The sequence below is a fragment of the Melanaphis sacchari genome, unplaced genomic scaffold, assembly GCF_002803265.2.
Source record: "Melanaphis sacchari strain LSU unplaced genomic scaffold, SCAv2.0 Contig106_pilon_pilon, whole genome shotgun sequence".
In the NCBI taxonomy this organism is placed as follows: domain Eukaryota; kingdom Metazoa; phylum Arthropoda; class Insecta; order Hemiptera; family Aphididae; genus Melanaphis; species Melanaphis sacchari.
The window spans coordinates 905,936-931,116 of NW_020270400.1; the positions used below are offsets into that span (position 1 = coordinate 905,936).

Consider the following 25,181-nt stretch of genomic DNA (forward strand, 5'->3'; position numbering starts at 1 on the left):
AATATTGAATATAAGAAAGTGAACAATATCAGCTGTGCAGATTTGAAAGTATAAAAGTTATTTTTATAGTAAGCACATTTTTATACTAACTCAATGACATGGGTATAGATAACTTAACAATGTATACAATGTACTTAAAAAAGTTAAAATACCTAGATGTTATGCTAACTCTATAAATTAGTAAAAAAGAAAAATTATGTTTAAAAATACAATAACATCAGTTGGTAGTATGGTGTTGGTGTTCACATTTGACTGGCAGCTGTAAAAAAAAAAATAAAGATAAGTATTTAATGTTTTTACAAAAATACATAAATTGATTATTATTGATCTTTAATCTTTTTATACCTATAATAAAATAAATAGTGGCAAATTGAAAAGTATAAATAACTAATACTGTAATGGGTATGTATATTATATTATATATTATTGATTTTATTTTTTATAATATAATCCACAATCTGTTACAAATAGAATAATAAGTGAAAGTGATGATTAATTTTATAGCTTGAATGATGAATTTAATAAGGCTCCAGAAAAGGCACTTTATTATATGTATGATAAATAGTAATATTTTAATATAATTAGTAATTACTGGAAATTTTCATATCTACCGCTAAGACAAAATCTTAAATATACCACTGCTTCAAACTGTTATGGAGATATTGACTGCTGCTTTAGCGATGGTGTCACTTAAATCATTAGTAAGTATCAGAGGGAGGTGTAGAGCGTGAAGACTTAAAGTACAAAAAAAGTCTTGTATGTTACTATAACTTAAAATTATTCATTATAATACAATATAATATCATAATTATAATGTATTTGTATATTTCTTTAGTTTTATAAATATGTTAATAAGATGAATTGTCATTTATTAGCACGATAGTGTCTTATCAACATACAAGGAATAACAGCAAATAATCTCAAAATTATTAGAATAATTCGTTTTACTCCGTTCTTATAGATTTTAAGTGGAGCAGTTATTGATTTTACAATGATCAGTTTTAGATTTTGAGCGAATGTATGAATGTAGTGCAGCTGTAGTTACCTAGGCGCAGGCAGGTCAATTATTTTATCTCTAATAGGACCACAGTCAGTCATCTGTTGACGATTATTTTCAAAAAAATTAATTTTACAACCTTTTTAGTTTTTATTAGTGTATGGTATTCACAAAAATTTACAAATAGGCTAGTACCTACGTTTAAGGAACGTCAGTCGTTTTTTTTAAATTACTTAAATTTCATAAATCTAAATTATTACCATAAAAGGTCCCAAAAAATCATTTTTTTTTTTTTTTAAATACCGTGTTAATTGAAATTTACTAGGTGAAAAAGTAAATTTTGAATTTCAAAACTATACTCACGTGATTAGGTGTACTACCGAAACAATACACAATATACTTATTTCATTGAAGGTTATTGACACTTATAAGTTAGGTTATTATTATCATAACACGTACATGATATTATTTTTTGAGACGTTAAATAACGGCTGCCATCGATTTCCGTCTAGACTCAGTTATGTACGATATCCAGTACATGACAGAGAAAAGGATAAAGCACAACGGGAACAGTGCTAATGACACTTGGTCCAAGATGCCTCTTGGCGATCCACAATACAATATGACATGTTTGGCAACCAACCGGAATCGTAGTTTTCCAGTGGATGTAACCACCTGCGCTGGTCCATTGTTCGTCGTCAATATTTGTTGCTGTGATGTGGGATGTTGAGCTTTTGCAATCTGTAGAATAGCAAAAACAAACACAGGAAATTGTGTATTGAATTATTATTTTTATTTTATTCGGTCTCGTCATCGCTCCTTCACGGCTCACATATCAGTGGAAATTATTATAATACGAAAAAAATGTACCATATTAATTAATATTAAATAATTGAATTTTTTCATATTATGATTTTATTGTCTAATGTAGGTTCTTACATGTATAAAATTACAATTGGTACCTATCATAACTTCCTATAAAAGTAATTTAAGAATTTTATTAAATGTGTAACGTTTTAAATTATTATTTTAATTTTATATTTGTACAAGGTATTATTATTTAAAATATACTATAGGTACATTTAAAACAAATTATTTTCAAATACGCCACTGTATAGATATCGTCATGTTGAATAGGTACCACTGAATCTTTATAAATATTAAATTAATTTACCAAGATAAACTATTTTCGTGTATTTTTTTTTTTAGGCTTAGGTTACATAGGGTTGAAGACGAGTACTCTTACACTCACCACGCTTACCGAATCTTCCTCTGTAGCCACATCGTTTCCAGATGTTACGTGAACTTTGTTGGACCCAAACAATGACGGTCTGTTTGGAGCACCTCCATTACCGTCTAGATTGTGTTTTTTATGTCTCCAATGTTTATCATATCGCATGCCGAATAGCACAATAAAGTACTCGACCAATGCCAAGAATACGAACAGCGTGCATGATATCAGCCACACTTCGATGCATTTCAGTTCCAGCGCACTCGGCGAATTGTTCCTGCGCAGTGGCAGTGCAAAAACGTCTGGTAAAACGACTTTCCGACAATATAATAAAATATGCTAGGCGTATAGTGTCCACCGTGTTTATCTTTTCTGACTTGAAATATTTTTATAGATATCAACCATTAATACCTAGTACCTACTATACTCACACTATAACTACTGTCATATAATAATTTTTGTTGTTCAGGTAAATCAATAAAAAATGCTTTGCATTTTAAACATTGTCGCACATCTTTGCAGTGTGAGTAAAAGTAATAACGTTTTTGAAAATAGTATTTCGTAGATTTTAAACAAACACGACGAGACACCAGCTTACTGTAGGATATGTTTAAGCAGATGGTTAGTGCGGCATGTCACTAGACTACTTTTAACGTCAAAAATATATACCTATAGGATCGAGCGTCAACGGGTTGCTAAAAGTGTAATACAAACAATTTAAAAGCACAAAATGTTTTCTACCGTATCTTTATCACGTGTATAATGTATATATTATTATATGCATATTTATAATACACTTAACATATTAAAAACTTACTAAATAAATTAATGACAGTCCTAATTTGCGTTCATTAATCTGTGGCCAATAAATAGTCTTTGTGGTACCTTTTAATTTTTCCCTGGTTTACCCTACTTTACAATAGGGATCGATAGACTAAATTAGGTTAAACTTTTATCCTTGGAAACTAGGCAGTATAATTTTTGCCCATGCTGAGGTTTGGTACAAATCATATTCCCATATTGTCGTAACCCACCTCCCCTGCTAATTATTACGACGTACACACTGCCAGTTTTACAAAAAATAGTTAATTAAATATAAGGCGTAACAAGTGTCAGGCGATTGAAGCACTTGCCTTGGGCGCTAATGCAATGAGGGCGTTAAACCTTGACAATTTTTTTAAATTCAAATATTGGTTTATCACATTCTCAGGTAGCATTTAAAAATGTTTTACTTAAAAAAAATTTAACCGTTCAATTACATAAGTTATAAGTTTAATGCGTGTTTGGTATCTTTTGTGCGTTTGATAATTATTATTCTTTTACTGTTGTTGTAAAGTTTTTGCACGGTAAACTTAATTTTACGTAATATATTGTAAATAATATTTAAAATTAAAATTATCATTATGCAATCAGTGGTGCCTATTAATACCTATACGATAAATATTTATTTTGGTAAATCCCAAGATTTACCTGCCCAAGTCGGCAGCCGTCATTCGTCAATCCTTATCTTCCGACTACTCGGTACTCGCACTATATTCGTTACTCGTCAGCCAACTACGCTACACACAAACACAAATTTATAATATTTATGCCGGTCAACTTATCTCTCATTGAATGATCGTCGTCTGCGCTACTCTGTTAATCAACTGCAACACTTCACAATACGACGATTACGGACAACAGATGACTAATCCAACATCCATTTTGTGAGTAGATGAGTAGTTTATTATTTTAAACGTTTATTTTGTTATGTACTTAGTAACTTGTTAATAAAACTGTACTGAAATAATAATATTTATCAATAAGAGCACGAAAACATGTAGAACGTAGGTAAAATCGGGGGCGGATTTAAGGCGTTGCAAACTATGCAACCGCGCGCACAAAGCGGCAAAATTGTATCGATTATTTATTTTGTTTTTATAGAATAAACTTGCATAATTTTTCTTTTATTTTACCATTTCTAAATTTTGAACGGTGTATTCAGATTTTTTATTCGTTTATTTTTAGTTAAGTAATATTTTATTTTTTTTTCCCGGGGACTTGTCGATGAAAACAACAGTTGTACTTTATTATTGCCTATCTAAATATTTATGGAATATAGATATAATGTATTATATCTATATACCTACGTTATGTAAACGTTTGCTTTATAGAAATTGTTATCGGTACGGTTCACTACGTATACTATAAAATATATAATATTACATCGTTTATTTGACAGTTCGATTCTAAGGTTCATCCGTTTATAATTGAATTAGTCGATAGTTGTCCATCTACACGTACCTACGCGTAAATTATTAATTTACAAAGTTTTTATTTTCATACATTTTTACTTTATAAAAATAAAAAGCAGATATTTAAACTGAAATTAACTTAAATGAAAAAATAATTGTTTATTATTGAAAAGATAAATTAACTTAAGAATATTTATTATTTAGTAACATAAAAGTTATTTTTTTAGAATAGGGACGGTGAATTTAATTTGGCACGGGGGCGACAAATTGTTAAATCCGCCCTTGGATAATACTGTTGATATTTCCTAAATTACATGCTACATGGATAGTCACCGTTTATACTCTGTAATATTAATATATTTTTTTAACCCAATACAATTTTTAAGTTTTAATTATTTATTTTTTATTGCATATTCTAATGACTCTTACGACAAACTTTATGACGTACGTAGTTTGATCCTTTTCTGTTCATAAGAATTCGTGCTTTGTAAATAATACTGAACATAGTGATAAATCATAAATAAATAAATATAAAGCATTACAACTATTAATTTCATTTTCATTTTTACAGAACCATGACTAGCCAATGTCGTATATTTCTTAATTTTTTAATTTTTAATCTATTTTGCTTTCGAACACGGTACTTATATTTTGCTTATCTTTTGTGGTTTAGAAATCGGGTCCGAAATATTTAATAAAAAGAATAGTGGCGCTTAAAATTGCAAGAATAAAAAAAAAAAAAAAAATGAAAGTTTTTAACAAGAAGTTGGCTAACACTTTTGAAAAGTGGTTTTTAACATCTACAACGGTGCCTCCTTGTTCATCATTAAAAAATTGATGATTCTGTGAAAATCCATAACGATCTAGATAATGTACCTATAATGATAAGTTTTCGGAATTTCTTTTAAAATAAATAACAAGATCATAGAAAAATAACACTAAACTAGGTGATTCAAAATTATTTAGATTAACTTTGATACTTTATAAAGATAAATCTAATATCACGGAACCATCGAACAATTATTTAAGATCAGCTATGGACCAGGAGAGACTTTTAAACTTGGCTATTTTATTTATAAAAAAATCAAATTGGTGGAGAATTTTATCTTGGAGATGTTATCAATGAATTTTTGGTAATAAAATCGAGAAAAATCCAATTATAAAACTAAAAAACTTAATTTGTTGTTTACACAATACACTTTCATTTAATACTATCTTATTTTTTTTACCTCAATAACAATTTATTTTAAAATAAATACTTGTAAATATATACTTATCTGATAAAAAAAATAATTAATAGTTTAAAGTTTTCAAGTGATGAGAATTTCTTTTTGATGGAAGGGGAGACGCATATACTCAAACTTGCCTCAGGCGCTAGTAGAGTTTCTTACGACTCTATAATATTAAGTACAAAGATAAAACTTAACTTTTCATTAAAATTTAATTGACTTAAAATTATTTCTAAGTAGGTAGCTTGGTGAAACGCGATTATGAGAATGATTGTAGATTGATCAAAGAAATAATTTAGCTTAAAAACTTATGTAGACATTTTTTAGCGGAGTGGTAAAATAATTGTTGATGAATGAGGAACAATAATATCATATAATATATTATATATTCTTTGCTTAAATTGTGATGAATATAATAAACAAAAGTATGAGTTTATAAGTACTTTTTATATACTATATGTTCTAATAATTATATTTACACATTTTAATTTAATAATAATAATAATAATAATAATAATAATGTAACGCGAGGATCTAAATTATTAAATAATTATTATGAACCATTACGAATAAAAAGTGTAGTTTCTAAAGCCTAAGTATTAAATAAGTTGTGAAATATTTATTAAATAAAATCTTTGTTTTATTTATAGACCGTGATTCTTGTGCAGTTGTACAAAAAAATGCGATAGATCTATGAAGAAAAAACGATCAGACAACATTATATGACAAAAGATTGCGTGTATAACAACCATCCTAATCGTAGTGTTATTGGAACGTTTGGAATTATGTATCAACAGATGTTTTATTCAAACATTCACATTATACGAAATACTTAGTTCATTGGTAATTGTTTCATGGTAGTTGAAATATTAAAGGTAATAATTTTTATCTTTTGTATACCTGTAGGTGTACCCACTCGATTTTTTTATAGCACAGCATCACGAGATCACGATTACAATGCCAATTATACCGGTAAAATTATAATTTAAGGAACATAAAAACCGTTATAATGATTCGAGTTCAAAATTTTCAATTTTTTAAAATTATAGTTGGGGTAAAACTACATTATCTAATGAAAAAACTTGTCCCTCTCCATGTCTCAATATATACATTATAAATAGTACCTTAACTTAAGCACTTGGACAATTAAATAATAATGCATTATGGTTAGAATTCCGTTGAGTAAATATAATTTTTACAGCAAAATAAACTTAAGGAATTTTACTATAATTAATGTATTTACTATTTTCGATGCTTACTACTTTGAAAACTTTTCAAACGGACGAATGGTTCATATATTTTGTGTTTAAAATTTACCATGCCCATTTATAAAATATTAAATTCAATTATATTAAAAGATCACGCTTACATTAAGTTAAAAATTTCTAATGAATCGTTTAATAAAATGATTTTGATTTTTATAAATTCCGCTGTTGCACCGAGATCATAGTGATTTTCTTTATACCTACGTATAACATATGAATAATTGAGGATTTAAAAACTTTTTTGAAGTTTTCTATATATTATTATCCTTTGAAATCGTTTGGTAATTTTATTTTTTATTTTGTAAATATTAAAAAAAAACTTGGAAATCGCACAAAAATTAGTAATAATGTTTTTATAAAGTTTGTGCTATTTTAAAATATATAATGTTTTATTTACATATGTCATGAACACATTACACGCAATCGCCGTGACCACGCGATTTAAACAATTTTGGTTTTAAAGAATTGAAGATTGTTTGAATAATAATTTTAGTTTAACAGTTTGATTGACCGATAAACCTATATCTTACAAATTATTATTAACTAGTAATAAAGCAGAACAAAAAATTTAAATAATTAACTGTGGACTTGATATTTAAATATTTTATGAATCAATGATTCGTTATTAGTATATAAGGATTTGATTTGATTTATTGTATGCATTATATTGTCTTAGTTTTTATAGCTATCTCCTCAAAAGCTGCTTACGGTCGACTTTAAAGAAAAATGCTGTCAGAGAGGATTGTTTCTTTGAAATTTACAAATTCACATAGTTAGTGATAAAGCGTATGTAACATAAACACATTCATGTTAATATACCTACATAAATATATTATACATGCATATAGGTACCGAATATTCTGAATATTCTGATAGATTTTAATCTTGTAGTACATATCTTTATTTTTATACTATATAATAATATTTGTTGGAAAATTTATCAAAATATAATAATAATAGATAATAATTATTATTGAGAATTTGTAAAATATTTAAGTATAAAATAAGTTTACGAAATGTATAAAAGAAGAAAAATACGAATATTATTTTCAATTTATTTGATATTAAACGAGAAAAAAAACTAAAAATATTTTTTTAATATTTTAATCATTGTGATTAAGTTAGACGATCATTAATTTAAAATTAACAGTTAAAAAAACAAAATTAAACAAATTTTGACATACCACTAATGAATGCAATTTTCGTTAAATTGCAAAAAAAATCTCAATGTGTTGATCATTCTAATATTTTACTTAATATATTGTGTATAAAAAATGTAAAAAAAAAATACTTTAACATTATGGACTAATTATTTTTATGTTTTTAATTTCACATTACGATATATTTATCATATATATCCCAGAAATATCCACCATACATTTTTTGGAAACTCAATTTTTTTTTCATTTATCTTATTTACTTAACTTTAAACTACTATTATTCATTACTGTATATACATATGGTATAGAGTACTATTAACTATTATAGTATTATATACATAGTAATAATTGTATATAATATTATATCAAATATTAATATGTAGCAATAGCATATTGAATTACATACGTAATAAAATATCTACAACCTACGACAATTACATGTACGTTTAGGATGGTAAAATATTTTAAATAAATATTTTATATACATTATACATATAAAATTACATTTTGGAATTACGTGCACGGACATAACTTAAACACTTTTATACTTAATAATATTTTGTGGTTTTTAATATTTCTGAAGGAAACTAACTTTTTTATATTGCTCCATTTGTAGACAAAAGCACCATGTATGCTAAAAATTTAGATCATAATATTATCGAAAACTATACACTATATAGTTTAGACTGTATAGTTAATATTCTGAGCTGAGTGATAAAAGTATTTGTTTAATAATGTATGTTTTTTTTTGTATCTGTCATAATATTTTGGAGCAGTAAAAAAATGCTTTAATCATCATCTTTGGGGTGGTATCTAGTAGATATAAAATGGGAAGAGGGGTGTAATTCCTAATGTTTTTAAGCAATTAGGACAAAATATAAAATAAATTATAGACAAGCGGAAATATATACGCAATACAAATTTTTTTTAAAACGATTTTGTTATTCTGCTAAAATTCAAAAATGAATTACAGTAAATAAATGATTTTAAACAGTTTTAAAAAGAGTTTATTAGTTTATGAAAGCTGTTTATAGACAATACATATTTTTGACTCTTTTTAGTTTTTTTTTTTTTTTGACTTTTGTTGTCAGTGATAGTTTTATTTGATATTATTAATTTAAATTGCCGAATATAATTAGAATTGTAAAATTAAATTATTAAATTATAATTTATGGTAATTTATTTTATAGTTTAATCTCTAAACTAAATACCATTGATTAATTGCCATGTACCATATAATTTATACGGAATGCAATTATTATTTTGTAAAAAGAGGACATTTAAAAAAAAAAAATCAACGGAGATTGCATGTTATTGCAACTTTTTTTCTAAAATATTACTGTTTTTAATAATTATTCAGAAACTGGGTCGGTATAATAATTTTAAATTCATAACAAACCTTTTTATAGTATAGAACACGACATAATTTTTAGAAAATACTAACTTATCATGCTATTTCAAATAATTTCAAAAATGGGTGTTATGTAGTTCATTTTTTGTAGAATGGTAAGAGAAAGAATGAGTAAGTGAAAAAAAGTAGAGAAATTAATTTTTCTTTGTAATATATTATTATTTTAAAGAAAACGAAAAGCGATCAAAAATTGTGTGTAAGACTTAATAAAAACTACGGGACTTAAAGTGTAACTTTGACGTTCTTAAATAATGATGTTAATACAATAAACTATATTTCAAATGAATCGTCGTTCACAAATGTATGATATTTTGTGCTTACATATCGGAAAGACAGAAAACATTGAAATTATATTATAGATTTATACCAACCTAAGTGCAAGTTCTCAGGGTGGATTAGATATTAACTAGTAGATTTAATATATTAAAATAAAATCTAGTCGATCATTATTATAATATATATTATGTTAAAGCATTGTACGTAAAATATAATAATATTGCATAAAATTATCACTAAACATGTTAATACCTAAGCAGTTGATTAACAGTAAAAATATTATAGAATATAACAATTACCTTATGGTATCGAACATGGTGACTAGTGACAGAAGTGTAGTGACCAGTAGCACCATTCTACCAGGCACAACTTCAGGCATTACCACAAAGCTGCCCCAAGACATGACAACGAATAAAGTGCTTGGCAAGTAGCTTTCTAGTAGGTGACTTCTGAGTTCGCGACTGAGCGTAATCACAAGCCGGGCCGTGGAATGATTACCTATTCAAAAATGCGATGTATTAAAATATGATGACATTATATTGATATATACATATATAAGCCATATGTATAGAAAGAGGATGCTAAAAATTACACTCTACCAAGTTAATTGGATTTGTACAAGATCTTGACGTAATCTCGAAGTATTAAATATCTAATTTGTTTTAGATTTTAAATTAGATAACGTGTTGAATTTTAGATTCTAAGTAGAGCGATATATGTATTAATTTTTGGTTTTTGTGTACCTATTTGTGTATAAACCTTTTATAGAAGAATGGTTAGATTTTAATTTTTGAGAGCGGTATTTATTAGAAAATTGGTGCTTTAGGAAGATGGAAACTGAATACTCTTTTACTTTTGGTAATATGAAAAAAACTGGAATTTTTACGCAAAACCGGTCAGTTTAAATACTAAATTTATTTTATGATACATTTATATTGTTATAAGGGTAATTTAATTTACTATCAGACTAATTATAAAATAGTACTAATCAGTAATCGTTTAAGTAAGTTGATTTATTTTTTTTGTCGAAAATGTTATTTATGGATTTTTTATGTCATCAATTGGAATCAGTTTTTTTAATCAGAAACTACCTTCAAAGTTAAAATTGAAGCATTTTTTCACTATAAATCGTGAACATATACTTTCTCTCTCACTGAAAAAAAAATAATAACAACTATTTTAAAATAATACATTCATATAATTTCATTAAGAATTTAATAAGTAGGTATGATTATGTTATTTAATTTTAAATAAAGGTAACGTAATATTTTTTGTTTTAGAATATAAGAATAATAGAACATTTATAATCTATATATATAATATACATAATAATACAATATAATAAGCAAATTGGATAATATTATTATAGGCGTGATAGCATGACAAAAAATGGCGTCTATTGATTATTATTTTTTTTAGATTATTTAAACAAGTAAATCACGAGACCAATTTATTGCGTTTGAGATGTCGAAATGGATTTTTAGAAATAATGGCTGAGAACAGCTTAAAATGTATTAATTTTTTTTGTTATCCTTGCTTGGAAAATATAATTAGAACTTTGGTAATCCTGATGAACTGTCTTATCTATTATATCATCAATTTAGTAAGTATATTTTTAACTATTATGTATAGAATTTATGAAAATAAAATTCATTAAAAGCAAAAAGTTAAAGCAAAAGTATTCATTTTGCTTTTTTTACTTGTAGTATCTTTTCGACAAAGCCGCTAGTTAATTTAAGGTCATGTTATTTTTTAACTTCCTTAAATCCGAAGAAGTTTATATAAATTATAATATAATAATTTCATAAAATATTGAAGCAACCTTGCACTGCATCGTACTCTATTGATCAAACTATTATCCGTTACTCGAATATTTTCTATAGAAAATTAATTTAATTGGAGAATTAGTCGTGTCTGATATTGATTAATATATTAGCTGTTTAATAAACACGTCACATAATTATTTTATTATTGACATGGCTATAATATCAATACAAAAAAATTTGAAAATAAGGTTACCAATTTATATCGCTACCCTAACAGTAACAACACGTATCTGCAAAAACCTTATTTTTCAGGAGAGCTTAAAAACTGTCTACTTTTTAATAAATGTATACACCTGAAAAAATTATTGATCTAATATGTCATCATGCATGAGCTTATTATACTTTTTATTGAATCGAACTTATAAAAAAATTTCTTATATTATTTTATGTAGATACGTGTTATTCACAAATAATATTACAGATAAGTGTTATTGTTTTTGTAGATAAGTGTTATTGTTTTTGTAGAAAAATGTTTTCAAATTATTAAAAAACATAAGAAACAACACATAACTGAAAAGATTTTTATTTAAAACAATAAATATAAATAAAAATAAAAACATAACAAATTAAATTACCAGTCTTTGGTTTACATTAATCTTTTTAAATAACGAATCGAATAAACAAACAAAAGAAATTTAATTATAATATAATTTGAACATAATATCAATCAAAACATGTAACAACTTTTTACCAATCTTTGGATTTTTTGTTTGATTTAAAAGTAATAATAAAATAAAAATATATTATAGCTAATTAAAACAATAGTTAACTACCCAGTCTTTGGTTTACATTAATTTTTTTAAATAACAAATCGAATAAACAAACAAAATAAATTTAATTATAATATAATTTGAACATATCAATCAAAACATGTAACAACTTTTTACCAGTCTTTGGATTTTTTGGTTGTTGTCTTCAGTACTCTTATTAGTATCAATTTCATAAGTAATCATACTAGTGTCATCATGGTTAATGAAGTTACTGCTACTACTCTCTACTTTTTCTAGGCTTTCGGTAACTTTACTTGCTTCATTTTCTTTATTTATTGTTATGTCAGTAGCACCATAGTTAAATAAATCACCAAAATGTAATTCAGAAAAATCAATTATTTCTTCAGATGCTTTGAAAATTAAATGGTTTTCATCAACTGTTAAATATTCTGTAGTAGATTTCATTCTATCATCAGCACTAATGTAGTTTGTTTCATTACCAACTAAGTTATTACTTGATGATAATTCATTTAAATTATTTTTGTCAAGAAATACAATATCTGAATTTAGAATTATACTTGCAAAATCGGTATCTGTATTAGCTTTTGGTACTTCTATACAATTTTGTTCAGCTAAACTTAATATGGTCTTTAAACGACGTTTGGCCATGGTAACTAAAAATTATTACTAAAATAATACTATACTAATACGAAGTTTACCTTAGTTTTTATGGTACGTTGCGAGTATAACCACGTATGTGACTCAATCAAAAATATTTCAGTTTTTAACAACACGTATCTGAAAACATCAATTCAAATAGGATTTTAATACAAATTTAATACATTAAAACAATACATAGATCAATAATACTTTGGTACAACATACTATAGTATAATATTTATAATTAAGTTAATAATTACCTGAAATTTGAGACGAATTCACTACATTTTTCGAGAGTGGTGTACAATTGTACGAACTGCCAGTGTAAATATTGTAGATACGCGTTGTCACATTACATTTTCAGATACGGGTTATCACTAATGTCAACTTTTTGAGGTTAATATTTAATTTACTATAACCATGGTTTTAGATAACAACGCGCGAAATTCTCCTGAATCGATTGATATCAAAATATCAAAATCGAAAATTTTCAGATACGTGTTGTTACTGTTAGGGTAACGATATGTAATTATTGTTTTACTTATAATTTAAATGGGAGTTATAAAAATTGTTGAATAATTAACAATATAATTGCGCATGTAAATTTCATGTTATAGTTTATAATTTTAAAAACTTCTTAAAATAAAATATTACAAGGCATATTTTGTAAACAAATTTAATTATTTTTTATTTAAATCTATCATTGGAAAAGGTTTTTAATGTTATAATCACTGTCAAAAATATTATATTGATTATCATTATTCGATATTTCAATTTTTCGTTATATTTAATGGACATTATGATTATATACACATGGTAAACCCACGCGGGAAATATAATATAGACGCATATAGCAAAGTCTGGACTTACCATCGCCGTAATAAATCACATTTAAACGATTATCAGTGACAAACGATACAACGTAACGAGGCAATCGAAATCCATCGCCAAAGTCGCTAGGGAATATCAATGGATCGTCTCTCCAATGAAATTTCATGTCTGTCATCGTGTATTTGTCTAACAGTCGTCATACGGAAAACCAAAAATAAAAACACGGAGAAATTACACACGTATTATAGTAATTATTTTGTATGCATATCCATTATATTATAATATAATAGTGTTGAAATAAGTGTGTGTCAACGATACGATAAAAAAAAAAATATGTGTACTTAAGTCTTTAAAGTATATTATATTATATTTATATCGTATGTTAAGTTATAATACTAACGTATGATACAATAGACTATATAAATGCTCAGGGTTGTTGTATTTTTAAATTTTGGAAAAAATTGTACTAAAAAATATAGCATTAAAGCGCACATTATTAAATAACATACAACAATAAAACGTCTGTTTAATTGGATACTGCAAATATAACATCCATTTTTTAAATATTTTGAAAAGTTACCAGTAAGTAGACATTTTATACATAATATAATATTACTCGATAAAATGATACTAGTAACAATCAGTGAACATGTATTTAATATTATTATAATGATTTTAGTGATCATTTAGGTAAATATTTAGCTTGCAGTGAAAATATAATTTCTTTCAAATTATAGTTATTAGTTAGGCACTTCCTAATCATAGTATTTTTTAAAACAAGTTAATAATTAATTATTTTAATTATTTATTTAGTTTTCTATTAGTTTTGTCATCCAGTATTAATAAATGTATACATAGATCATAGATCCAGAATTACAAGACTGTATAGTAGTACACTTTCGCTACTCAATTACCTAGATATATATTTAAATAAAACCCATTACCTACTTACTGCCATCTATCAATAAAGATCTGTTATTTTAAACACTTACAAGTGAAAAATAGAAATTTATACAATTTTTAATACAACAACCCTACGAATACATAAGTCAAAAAGAAAAAAAAAATATAAATTAAATTTCCCTTACAGCTGCCGAAGTCTACAGCGCAAGTTTGTACATCCAACGGATAGAGTACGAAGTCCATGTCACATTTGATTATTATGGTCGCTCTGCAGAATATAATACAATACACGTATATTATTTATATTTATATTTATATCTATGTATATTGTATATATATTATAAATATATGAATGTAAAGGGTTTGGGGAGGTTAGTATTTCGTATACCGTTCGTGTCCGTTACCCAATGCTAATCCGGAGTGTGCTATTGTCGTACAACCGTATCGACGCTAAGTCCTGAAATAGCGTTAGCACCTTCATCTCTCTCAATTGCCTAATGTACAGGTCAGGGATCCAAAATTTCGGGTCCTTATCCCAGGTTAGCTCTACTTGACTCGCATTTCCCAAAATCCAAATCCGGGGGTCTTCCCAATACACGTGTAAAAACACGTCCAACGCTATTTCCTGAAAAAAAACAAAATAGCATAGCTATACTCGAAAAATCGGATACTGTGATATTCAGTCAGTATTTTATATATAGGGCGATTCGCCAAACATACATTGAAGTACTCACACTACTCAGGTTTAATTGTAAGTAAATTTATTAAAATGTTGAGAGTATATTCGTAATACAATCGTACATAAGGATCATATTACCACATATACTTATAGATTTCCGCCTTATCAAATGTCGTAAAAATGCAATATTTTAAAAATAAGTTCTTTATAACTTTATAAGTGAATATTTAACATTCCAGACATTGGAAATTGAATGAATGCATGTAATATAATATTGAAGGATACGATTCAAGTGAGTATACTTAAGAATAAAGAATCACGTGGAGTATTATTTATAATGTGTTATTATTGTTGTATTTTATTAGATGTTTACCTCTTTGCTTTCGTCCACGCCAGATATTCGATTGATGTGCAATGATAGAGATACGTCTACGTTTTTGTCTACAAGAAGAAAAGCATTAAGATAACAATATAACGTCCTTTCATATAGCAAGTCCTAAGATACTAGCCAATAGTTTTAGATAGGATTAGGAGAAAATAAATTAAGTGAAATATCAATTTATAAATGTAAGTACACTGTGACTATAGTAATATAATATATATAGATTCTATATATATAATATATATATAGAATAGTTTTTTGACTTTTTATTGACATTCGGTACAATATTATAAGAAAAGTATGCGTTACAAATATATGTATACCTATACTTAAATGGACATTTTTCGTACACTTCAACTATACGCATTTCACGATTGATAGATCGATTCATTGACCCATTCGTGATGTTTATTTGAATATTATTTTTCTATTCGAAATTTGATGATCCTCTAATAAGATTGAAAAGTAGGTGTCGAACTAAATATTATAAAATATTACTATCACCTAATAGGACGCACGGCTATGGTGAGTATTATCATTATTATCATTATGCAATATGTATCCATATTCCGTGCAGAACATAGAAAATTAAATAGAAAAAAATATTATAATTTATAGTATAGATATGAACTTGAATATTATCCACCTAGGTATATAATTTGTAAAATAGGTATCTATAACTAGGTTAAACTGTTGTCTGTAGTACATTATAATACTATATATTGTAGATAATAGAGAAAAAAATTTATTTTTAAATATTTTTTTGTATTAAATATTAAAATAAAACCAATATTTTATTATTTATACATTATGTGCATCTAAAGCAAAGACTTTAAGATTGAAAGATATGTATTTTTTTTAAATTTAAATATTTATTAACTGAATTATTTATAAACACGAGTCATATCGGCAAACAATGATAAGTTGTCCTCCATTACAGCTGACTATAAATAATTTAATTGAAAATATTTTTCTGTAATATTTACATAGATGCTAGTAAAATTCCTAACCATAATTTGAATATATTATATTGAGAAATAACCACATGTAGCTATGTAGGTACCTAAAATAAACCACTATTGAATTTTTTAGGGCAGTGTTTATACAATATTTACTATGATAATCAGAGTTTTGCTTATAAAAATAAAATTTGTATCTATAATCTCTACATCTATTCTTGAAACACAATATTAATAATCTTTAAAATCTTGTAGATTCCTTCTGGTCAATGACATAAATAATAGTGATGTTTAATGTTTATTTTAAATTCGTAGTACACGAACGCCTTTAAAAGTAATAAAATTCACTCATTTTCATCAGGTTAAAAAATGACTGTGTAATAGTTTACTTAATATAAGATACTATTTTATTAACCATCAAATGTAAAATTATTTTTAATTAATAGCTATTTTTGAGAGGATTGAAATAAGTACCCTATGAATAACCTACCAATAATTTTGTTTTGTATAAGAAATAAACATTTCATAAAATACACTACCTATTTTAATGTTTTGTAGGTAAAAACTTTTTTTATAGTCTCAATATGAGTTTTACTTGAACAATTAATTTGTCTCATTATAACTCTAAATGTTATTTTTAAATTTAACTTAATGAATTATTTAGCCCTTTATAACTTAAAAAATTATTTTTAAATATTAATAAATAGTATTATTTAATTTATTAATGTTATATTATTTGTATTCATAGGTTGCACAACCAAAAACAAAAAAAAACTTAGTGAGGAAATTAGAAAATTAGTTGGAAAACCCGGAAAACTCAACAAAAAAATGATTTTGATTACAAAATAAATTTTAAATGTTGTAGTGCATGTAAATAATATCTAACATTCAAAATGTTATTAATTAGCCATAATTTTAATTTGGCCATTAAAATTCATGAAAAAATAATTGGTGAAAATGGGTGAGTTAAAACAAAAGTTTTCAGTACTACGCATGCGAGAACAAGGAAGTATGGAAAACCGTACATGCAAGTTGGTTACAATCCACAGGGGTAAGTTAACATATATCAAATATAAGATATAAAATATGTATGCCGCAGTGCAACATCGTCTATACCTACATAAGTTGTATAATTATTAATTATCCATTGTCACACGTAAAATCTAAGGTGTATGTTTTAAATTCTACCATATAACACGTTATCAATATTATAAATTGTTTAAGTGATTAAAATAAAATTTATTTTCTTATATAATATTAGGTACTTAAATGAAAAGTTATCAAAATAAAGACAATAATACGAGTAAGAGTGACTAAATTATATAGGTACTAATAATTACACAAATTAAATTTCCCGGTTTTTTTTTTTTCAAAATTCTGCTCTATTTTTATACTTAGTTTGATTTGATAAAAAAAAGTTATTGAGATAACAAAATAAAAATTTTTAATGATAATATTTTATATTTAAATTTCTTGTCTATGCTTATGTTAGTAAAAGTACTTGAAAATATTATAATTTATAGGTTAATAAATATTTTGAAAAAAATCCATATTTATATATATTTATATTATTGATTATATAAACATATTAGAGAACTACCTGTTACCTAATCCCGCAATCGGGGTCAGTTGATACAAAATAATTTTTTCATTTTTATTTTTGCATACGTAAAAATTACGATGAGTATGGTGAATTAAATGGATCGGCTTAGGTGTAAGGTGTATATTAAATTATATTTAGGCCAAGGTCGTGATGAGTATATTGTATGACTGTGCTATTGGAAAAACGGTACAATAAAATATAACCTGGAAGCATGTTTTTATTATACTCTGTTTCCATTTCGTAAAAGTCCTTCGAACGTACCAAATGAAACATTCTGAAAAAAAAAATATTGTCAAATATTTTTTATAAATTTTTTTCTGAGATAATGTAAGCGTGTACCTATAATACGTATATATTGTGTATAATAATTATTATAAGAACGGGATAGGCCGCTTGTTTTCCAACGTTTGATCTATTATAAAGCTATATAATAATAATAATAGTAATACTAATAATATGTATATTATGAAAACGTGGTGGCCCAACCAATACAATTTACGCGGATATACATACCCTTTCATATACTTATACTGATCCGTTAGATTGCCGCTAAAGTTTACATTTTTTATACTATTTTTGACGTAACAATTGAATAATGTCATATTCTATGATACATGTAAACTACATACTAATACATAGAATTAATTACTAGAACATTATGTCCTACAAAGAAATAATGAAATATTGTCTTACGCGACTAATGATAAGGAAGTACTCGGTCCCATATTGTGCAGTGGACCGCAACGAGCAAGCATACGATCTCTAAAACGTCTGTATAATTAGCTATTATACTTTACTGTTTTGTACGCGTTGTCGATTTGCATTCATATAATATTTGTACGCGTATTATTATATCGCGCCATTATCTCGTTTTTTCAGTTATATAATAATATAACGACGACGATTTGCCCGCGAATTCGAGAGCAAAACGCATACACCGACCGAATATTTGTATTCATGGGGCGATTGTACAAGCATCTAGTAAACACCATGAACTATTGTTGCAGTACACAGGACTACAGGAACTGTATTAAGGTGTATGTGCGGGTTTTGAAAGGTTTCCTAAGTCTCGTGCAAAAACCGTTTGCGGATCGCGTGACTTATTTGAACGCGAATTTCACCGTTGGCCAACCAAAAATGCACTAGCGCCGACGGTATGTATGACTTATAAATACATATATATTTGAATTATACATTTAACACATACCGTGACCTTATTATAATATAATCCGTGTATACGATATATATATATATATATATATGACGTACTATGTGTAGGATATAATGTCATAACATTCATACGCTGTAAGGGATATAATATTATTTGTTTACATAATGCGCCGCCGTTTGAAAGAAAACGTTTGAATCTAATATACGCTATCAAAATATTCCTGCAGTGCACCTACTTAAACATTTTGAGTTTGGACGGCGTACACGACAAACGGCCGCTCGAATAAGTCGGCCAACAAATTTATTCGCCTGTTAGCTCTTTAACCGAGCTTATAACTTGGATGATAAACTTCTGTACTAGTGAGAACACTGAAAACTATCGTTATTCTATCCGTTATGTGAGCCAAAAATTATGTGTTTCATTAAAATAAAATGCCATATTCTTATGTATTAAATCAATGGATCAGCGTCGCTTATCAATAATAATGGTATGTGTGAAAATAATTTATTAGGTTGTTAAGTTGAAATGTTATTACATACTTGTATAATATATTTCTGTACACGACGTTAGTGTTTAGACCGTTTAGTGCTATACCTATAATACCTTCTGTGTAACTGATAAAAGTTGATTTTTATGATTTTGATTGGTATTCATAATTATTATAATATGTTTATACGTTTTTCAATATTTTCTCGTCCTCAATACAATTACAGCAAATTGATAAGTTTTTCTCGAATTATATTAAATATGAGTAGTTACCCTACTTCATGGCTTTTTTTTTTCATTTTTAAACCGATAGCGCTGCAGAGATTGCTTGCGCATTACTCCGCAAAAGGTACTTTATGACCTTAAAAGAAATCAAAATAAATATGCGCTATAGCAGTAAAAAATTGAAAAATATTCTATAAAACTATATTTTTACAAACAAATAATGCACGTTTATTTTTATTATAACCAAAATAAATACATACAGGACATGATGAGAAATTATGTTTATAAAAATTATAATAAAAACACATGTACACTGCATGGGCGTCATTATGAGGTAATGACGGGTAGCAATTACTACTCCACCATATTGTAATGGGATAGAAAGTTAATAGTTATACTATCCAACAAGAAATTAAATAAAAAATAATTACAATTTTCTTGTTTTTATATAATATAATATTTATATTGAATTTGAACATATAAAGATAATTAAACATTAATCTATTTTTAGCGAAACTATAAATGCTTATTTTTCTCATTGTGTATGGTACCAATTATAAGAAAATAATTATTAACGTTTATTTAGCAAATGGTAAATATCATTGATGACGATCTGGGACACTACTAAATATAGCAATGAACCCACCAGTATAATACTATTATTCTGGTATCATAATTTTCTTTTTTGTTGCAATGGACAAGATAATAGGGGAAATGTAAAGCGCAAGAGCCCTCTGTTACCTACAAACTTTTCAGACATGTATTTAAAATATTACTCAAATATTGTAAATTGAGATAATGATACGATTCTTGACTTTAAATTTGTAACACTAAAACAAAACATTTGATTTATTATGTTTAAATTTAAATTATTTAATCTAAACTCTATAATTTACCTCTAGAACACATCAGTCATGCTCAATATTTTGTATTATGAATGATTGTTCAACATTTTTACTGTTGAAAAGTTTTTTTTAGTTTTTACACGGTCAATGAGGAGAGGCTTAAGCTTATAAGCTCTCCCTCCTCTGGGTTTCCACTGTTGCTACCACTTGATTTTACTTTAAATGACGCCTCTGTATGTAGTAATTATAGTCATTTTTTACGAATCGATAAGTAGCAATGTGCGTAATCAGAAAAAAAAGCTTAAACACTAATTTTATAGTTTTAATTATACTTATGATATACTTTGCAATATAGATAAAATGAATCCATCAAACTAATATCTTAAGACTAGGGAATGTATTTAAAATTAAGTTTTAAAAATTTATAAATTACTTAGCTACATTTTCTATATTATTACATAAATTTTTTTAGAATTTTCAAGCATTAGTAATCACTAATTTGTATTGAAAAATAAAAATTCAACATTTGTTTCAAATTGTTTTTTATTCTGTCTATGAAAGAATAGAATTAAGTGAACAAAAAAAAAATTGAATGATTGACATTAATCTTCAATCAAAGACTCAAACCCGATCTGAGATAGTTTCTGTTAAAATACCAGAAATGCTGTTACAAAAAACTCTAATAGTAGATTCTAATCCCTAATCAGCAATCAAGAATAAGTAAATCCTACGTCCTAAATAATGAATTGTAACTCAACAATGACTACAATCAATTGAGCAAAGACTTTAAAAGTGCTATTTTTTTTTATTGCTACTTGAATCATGTTTTCGAATTTAATGTATTCAGCATTACAGACACAATGTTGTAGGTTGTTATCATCACATAAAATTGTATAAATGTTTTTTTATAATTGTTTATTAATTCGTAATAAAATTTTTACAATAATAGTTATTTGTAAAATCTCTAAAAATAATTAATTGTTACTCACTTTAACAAAAAATTCTAAATTAATAATTTTAGTTGGTGTAGCTTTAAGCATTAATTTATCAGCACCATTCATCCGCATTGATAAAAGTAATAACTTTTTAAATTTTAAATCCATCGATGTCCAATCACAAGAATACATTCCATAAATGACTGATTCTTTCTATATTTAAGAATAAAACAAAAGGCTGTTATATATTACTTTTATTTTTGTGCTGATTTTAGTAAATTACCTTCAGGTTTATAAGTCCAAAAAAATAGCAATATAAAAATAATTGAGATATGAGCATTATAAATGGTGTAATGATTCTAATTGTGAAGAAAACTGGTAAAGATTCGTTCGTCGAGATACATGTCTGTGTGTTTAAAATAATAAATGAAGAATTATAACGTGATTTATTAATATATATGTATTGTGAATACTAGAATTAAAACTTATCATATAATAACTCTTACCGTAATAAATGAATAAGTCAATGTTATGATTGAGCATGAACAAAATACAACATATGTTAAGACCACATACCATACTATAGAATAATATAGTTTAAGTTTTCTGTAAACAAAATAACATAAATATATATTCATGTCAGTAAATATTAAGTAATTCAATGTTACTTTCATTTTATAATGATTTAATATAAAAATAAATAATATAATATTCAATTAAACCAATACGTGTAATCAAAACACTAATTATTTCAAAAAGTGTTAATTATTTGGAATAAATAGTAAAACAAAATTTAAAATAGAATAAAAAATAAAATACCACTGTGGTGGTTTTGGTTGATCTTCTTAATAATCAATTTGACGAACCATTTTAATAATAATTTGGCATAGTAGGCTATTGAAAAATATATCGCTAGTAAAGTATAAAAAGCAATAAAGATCGTATAATTTTACTTGTCATACATTAAAGTTTTAATTTCATCAAGAATGTCAATTAATATCACTGTTATTGATAAGTTTAAAGTGTAAAATCATTACTTAATTCATAATAACAATTTGATTTTATAAAGAACTAAATCAAAATAATTACTAAATAGATTTACATACTTACAAATTAAGTCTTCTTTGATCACTTAATACTGACAAAAAATCATTATATGCTTTAATGGAACCATCTTTTTTTTCTAAAAGAAGAAAAAATTGGTGAACTGTTAAAAAGTCTTGTTGAGCATCGAACACTTTAGTTTTGTAAATCATATTGTAAGTTAAAAAGCATTAAGTAAAATATAATTGAATTCAATATATTAAATATTCTTATGAATCACTAAAGCACAAATTATTATGTGACCATAAATAAATAATTTAAAGTGACGTTTTGTATATTTTTTAACCAAAAATATTTAAAATATTTTAATAATGTGTATACATAGGACTATGCAGTAAATTTCACCATTAACTTTATTATACCCTGTAATTATGATACAAATTAACTATTTGTTTTTAAAATTATAATACATTTTTACCAGAAAGTAATCGATTTTCATTTATTTAATTCACAACAAATCAACTTTTCTAATTTTTTTGTTCATCGTTACCATTCAAATACATTGATTATATATTTACTATTAATTTTATCGTTTATATCTAGTCTATTAGTATGTTGTATATTCTAAAATTATAAAATGTACAAAATACATTAAATACAAATAAAACGTTACACTATAAAATAACTCAAAAAAACGAAAATAGGAAAAATAAAATGATCTAAATATTTTTATTCTACGTAAATGAATTATATTTATAATTAATTGAGATGTGTCTTAAACCATTAGAAAAAAAGAAAAATAAATCCGTCTACTTTAAATGCATTGTGAATACTATATAAATTCTATAAATGATTTTTTAAATCATAATACAATTAATAATAGAAAAATAAGGAAAAGATTGATTTATGCGAGTCATTTTTTCGTTAAATTATTATAAAACAGTAAATAGTATAATATAATATACTCATGATTTTTTTGGTGAATTTATTATAAGTTATAACGTTTTAACTTTGTACTTTAAACAATATTTATGTTGTGTTCATATTTATTATTAATAAAAATTTGCAATTAACTAATACTAAAGGAAGAAAATGTTTAAATACAAACTTACTGTCATCGTATTTAATGTTTCCAAATGCCTCCGAAAGTATTTCATATTGAGCTATGAAAATCCAACACAAAGATACTAAAACAGTATCAATTAATATCGAATAATATAGTATACCAAATGCCAATATCGCTTCGATTGTGTAAAAAACAAAATAATATTGATTGTAAGTATTTTTAGTCACCGGGTACCGCAAATAAAGAACACTTTGATAGCGCTGATGATTGTTTTGACCATTTGTCGTCAAATAGAAATGTATAACTAGTGGATATATTATCCAAATAGTCAATGAGATTATTGCAAATACAACAATAAAATTTGTAAGTCTTATCGATTTGTTACGAACTTTTTCTAGTATTTTATATCTGTATTTACAACATTGTTCACTTTTCAGAAAATTTATGCGTGTTACATCAAATAAATCCCAAGTGTTATTTGCTTTATTTACAAATACACATATTTTTATTACAGTGAGAAAATTCATTGAATTGACAAAAATTAACATAGATTGCTCTATATAATTTATTGAATCTTCCATCGGTATTAAAAATCCCGTCAGTCCAAATAATATGTATGATTGGGTTAATATAGTAATTATAATTCCAGTACAACGATAATAATTATAACCGAAAATCTTTGTACTTTTTGGATCAAATATATCATAAAAACGTAATATTTTGTATAGTTTTATATTGAAAGCCACGTCAAGAACTTCATACGAACTCATATTTATAGTTGGTATTAATATGGATAGATTTAACTGAAAATAATTTTATCGTCTCCTATAATTATTTTAATAATTACCTAATACATTAAATAATGACTCTACTTACATAAATATATAATAGAATTTAGTGATTTTATGTTGCGTTAATCGCTAAAGAATCGAAATTCTTTTATCTGAAATCCGACAAACAATTTATCGTTTCAAGTAGATGGGTGTTTACATACTGACTACTGTTTAATGGAATGACCAACTCTTATTAATCAGCTTACGAATTTGCAGTACT

The 25,181-nt window shown here is 25.8% G+C and overlaps 3 protein-coding genes and 1 long non-coding RNA gene across 6 annotated transcripts; 1 reads left to right on the forward strand and 3 right to left on the reverse strand.

The window, feature by feature from the left end:
* Nucleotides 1-69: 69 nt before the first annotated feature.
* LOC112603386 (glycine receptor subunit alpha-3-like) lies at nucleotides 70-19,351 on the reverse strand. 3 transcript variants are annotated; one of them, XM_025351920.1, is made up of 11 exons: nucleotides 19,050-19,351; nucleotides 18,560-18,630; nucleotides 15,786-15,853; nucleotides 15,138-15,358; nucleotides 14,919-15,001; nucleotides 13,870-14,016; nucleotides 10,103-10,301; nucleotides 8,709-8,750; nucleotides 2,250-2,505; nucleotides 1,457-1,738; nucleotides 70-259 (listed from the first exon to the last, which is right to left on the reverse strand). In XM_025351920.1, the coding sequence occupies exons 1-10, from the start codon at nucleotides 19,109-19,111 to the stop codon at nucleotides 1,478-1,480; spliced, it is 1,410 nt and encodes a 469-aa protein (XP_025207705.1). In that variant the 5' UTR covers nucleotides 19,112-19,351; the 3' UTR covers nucleotides 70-259; nucleotides 1,457-1,477. The 3 variants fall into 3 exon arrangements, with proteins under 3 accessions (XP_025207705.1, XP_025207704.1, XP_025207706.1); XM_025351919.1 differs by lacking the exon at nucleotides 19,050-19,351 and adding an exon at nucleotides 18,870-18,978 and having other exon boundaries at nucleotides 2,259-2,505; XM_025351921.1 differs by lacking the exons at nucleotides 8,709-8,750; nucleotides 19,050-19,351 and adding an exon at nucleotides 18,870-18,978.
* On the forward strand, nucleotides 3,789-6,962 carry LOC112603389. The gene is made up of 3 exons (XR_003115164.1): nucleotides 3,789-3,934; nucleotides 6,342-6,534; nucleotides 6,598-6,962. It is a non-coding gene; the product is annotated as an uncharacterized LOC112603389 (long non-coding RNA).
* Nucleotides 12,408-13,434, reverse strand: LOC112603388. The gene is made up of 2 exons (XM_025351923.1): nucleotides 13,260-13,434; nucleotides 12,408-13,137 (listed from the first exon to the last, which is right to left on the reverse strand). The coding sequence occupies exon 2, from the start codon at nucleotides 13,006-13,008 to the stop codon at nucleotides 12,493-12,495; it is 516 nt and encodes a 171-aa protein (XP_025207708.1). The 5' UTR covers nucleotides 13,009-13,137; nucleotides 13,260-13,434; the 3' UTR covers nucleotides 12,408-12,492.
* Nucleotides 19,352-21,829: 2,478 nt separating the features above from the next.
* LOC112603381 lies at nucleotides 21,830-24,898 on the reverse strand. Its single transcript, XM_025351913.1, has 6 exons — nucleotides 24,175-24,898; nucleotides 23,129-23,201; nucleotides 22,525-22,624; nucleotides 22,302-22,424; nucleotides 22,073-22,231; nucleotides 21,830-21,966 (listed from the first exon to the last, which is right to left on the reverse strand). The coding sequence occupies exons 1-6, from the start codon at nucleotides 24,896-24,898 to the stop codon at nucleotides 21,904-21,906; spliced, it is 1,242 nt and encodes a 413-aa protein (XP_025207698.1). The 3' UTR covers nucleotides 21,830-21,903.
* Between the last annotated feature and the right edge of the window lie 283 nt (nucleotides 24,899-25,181).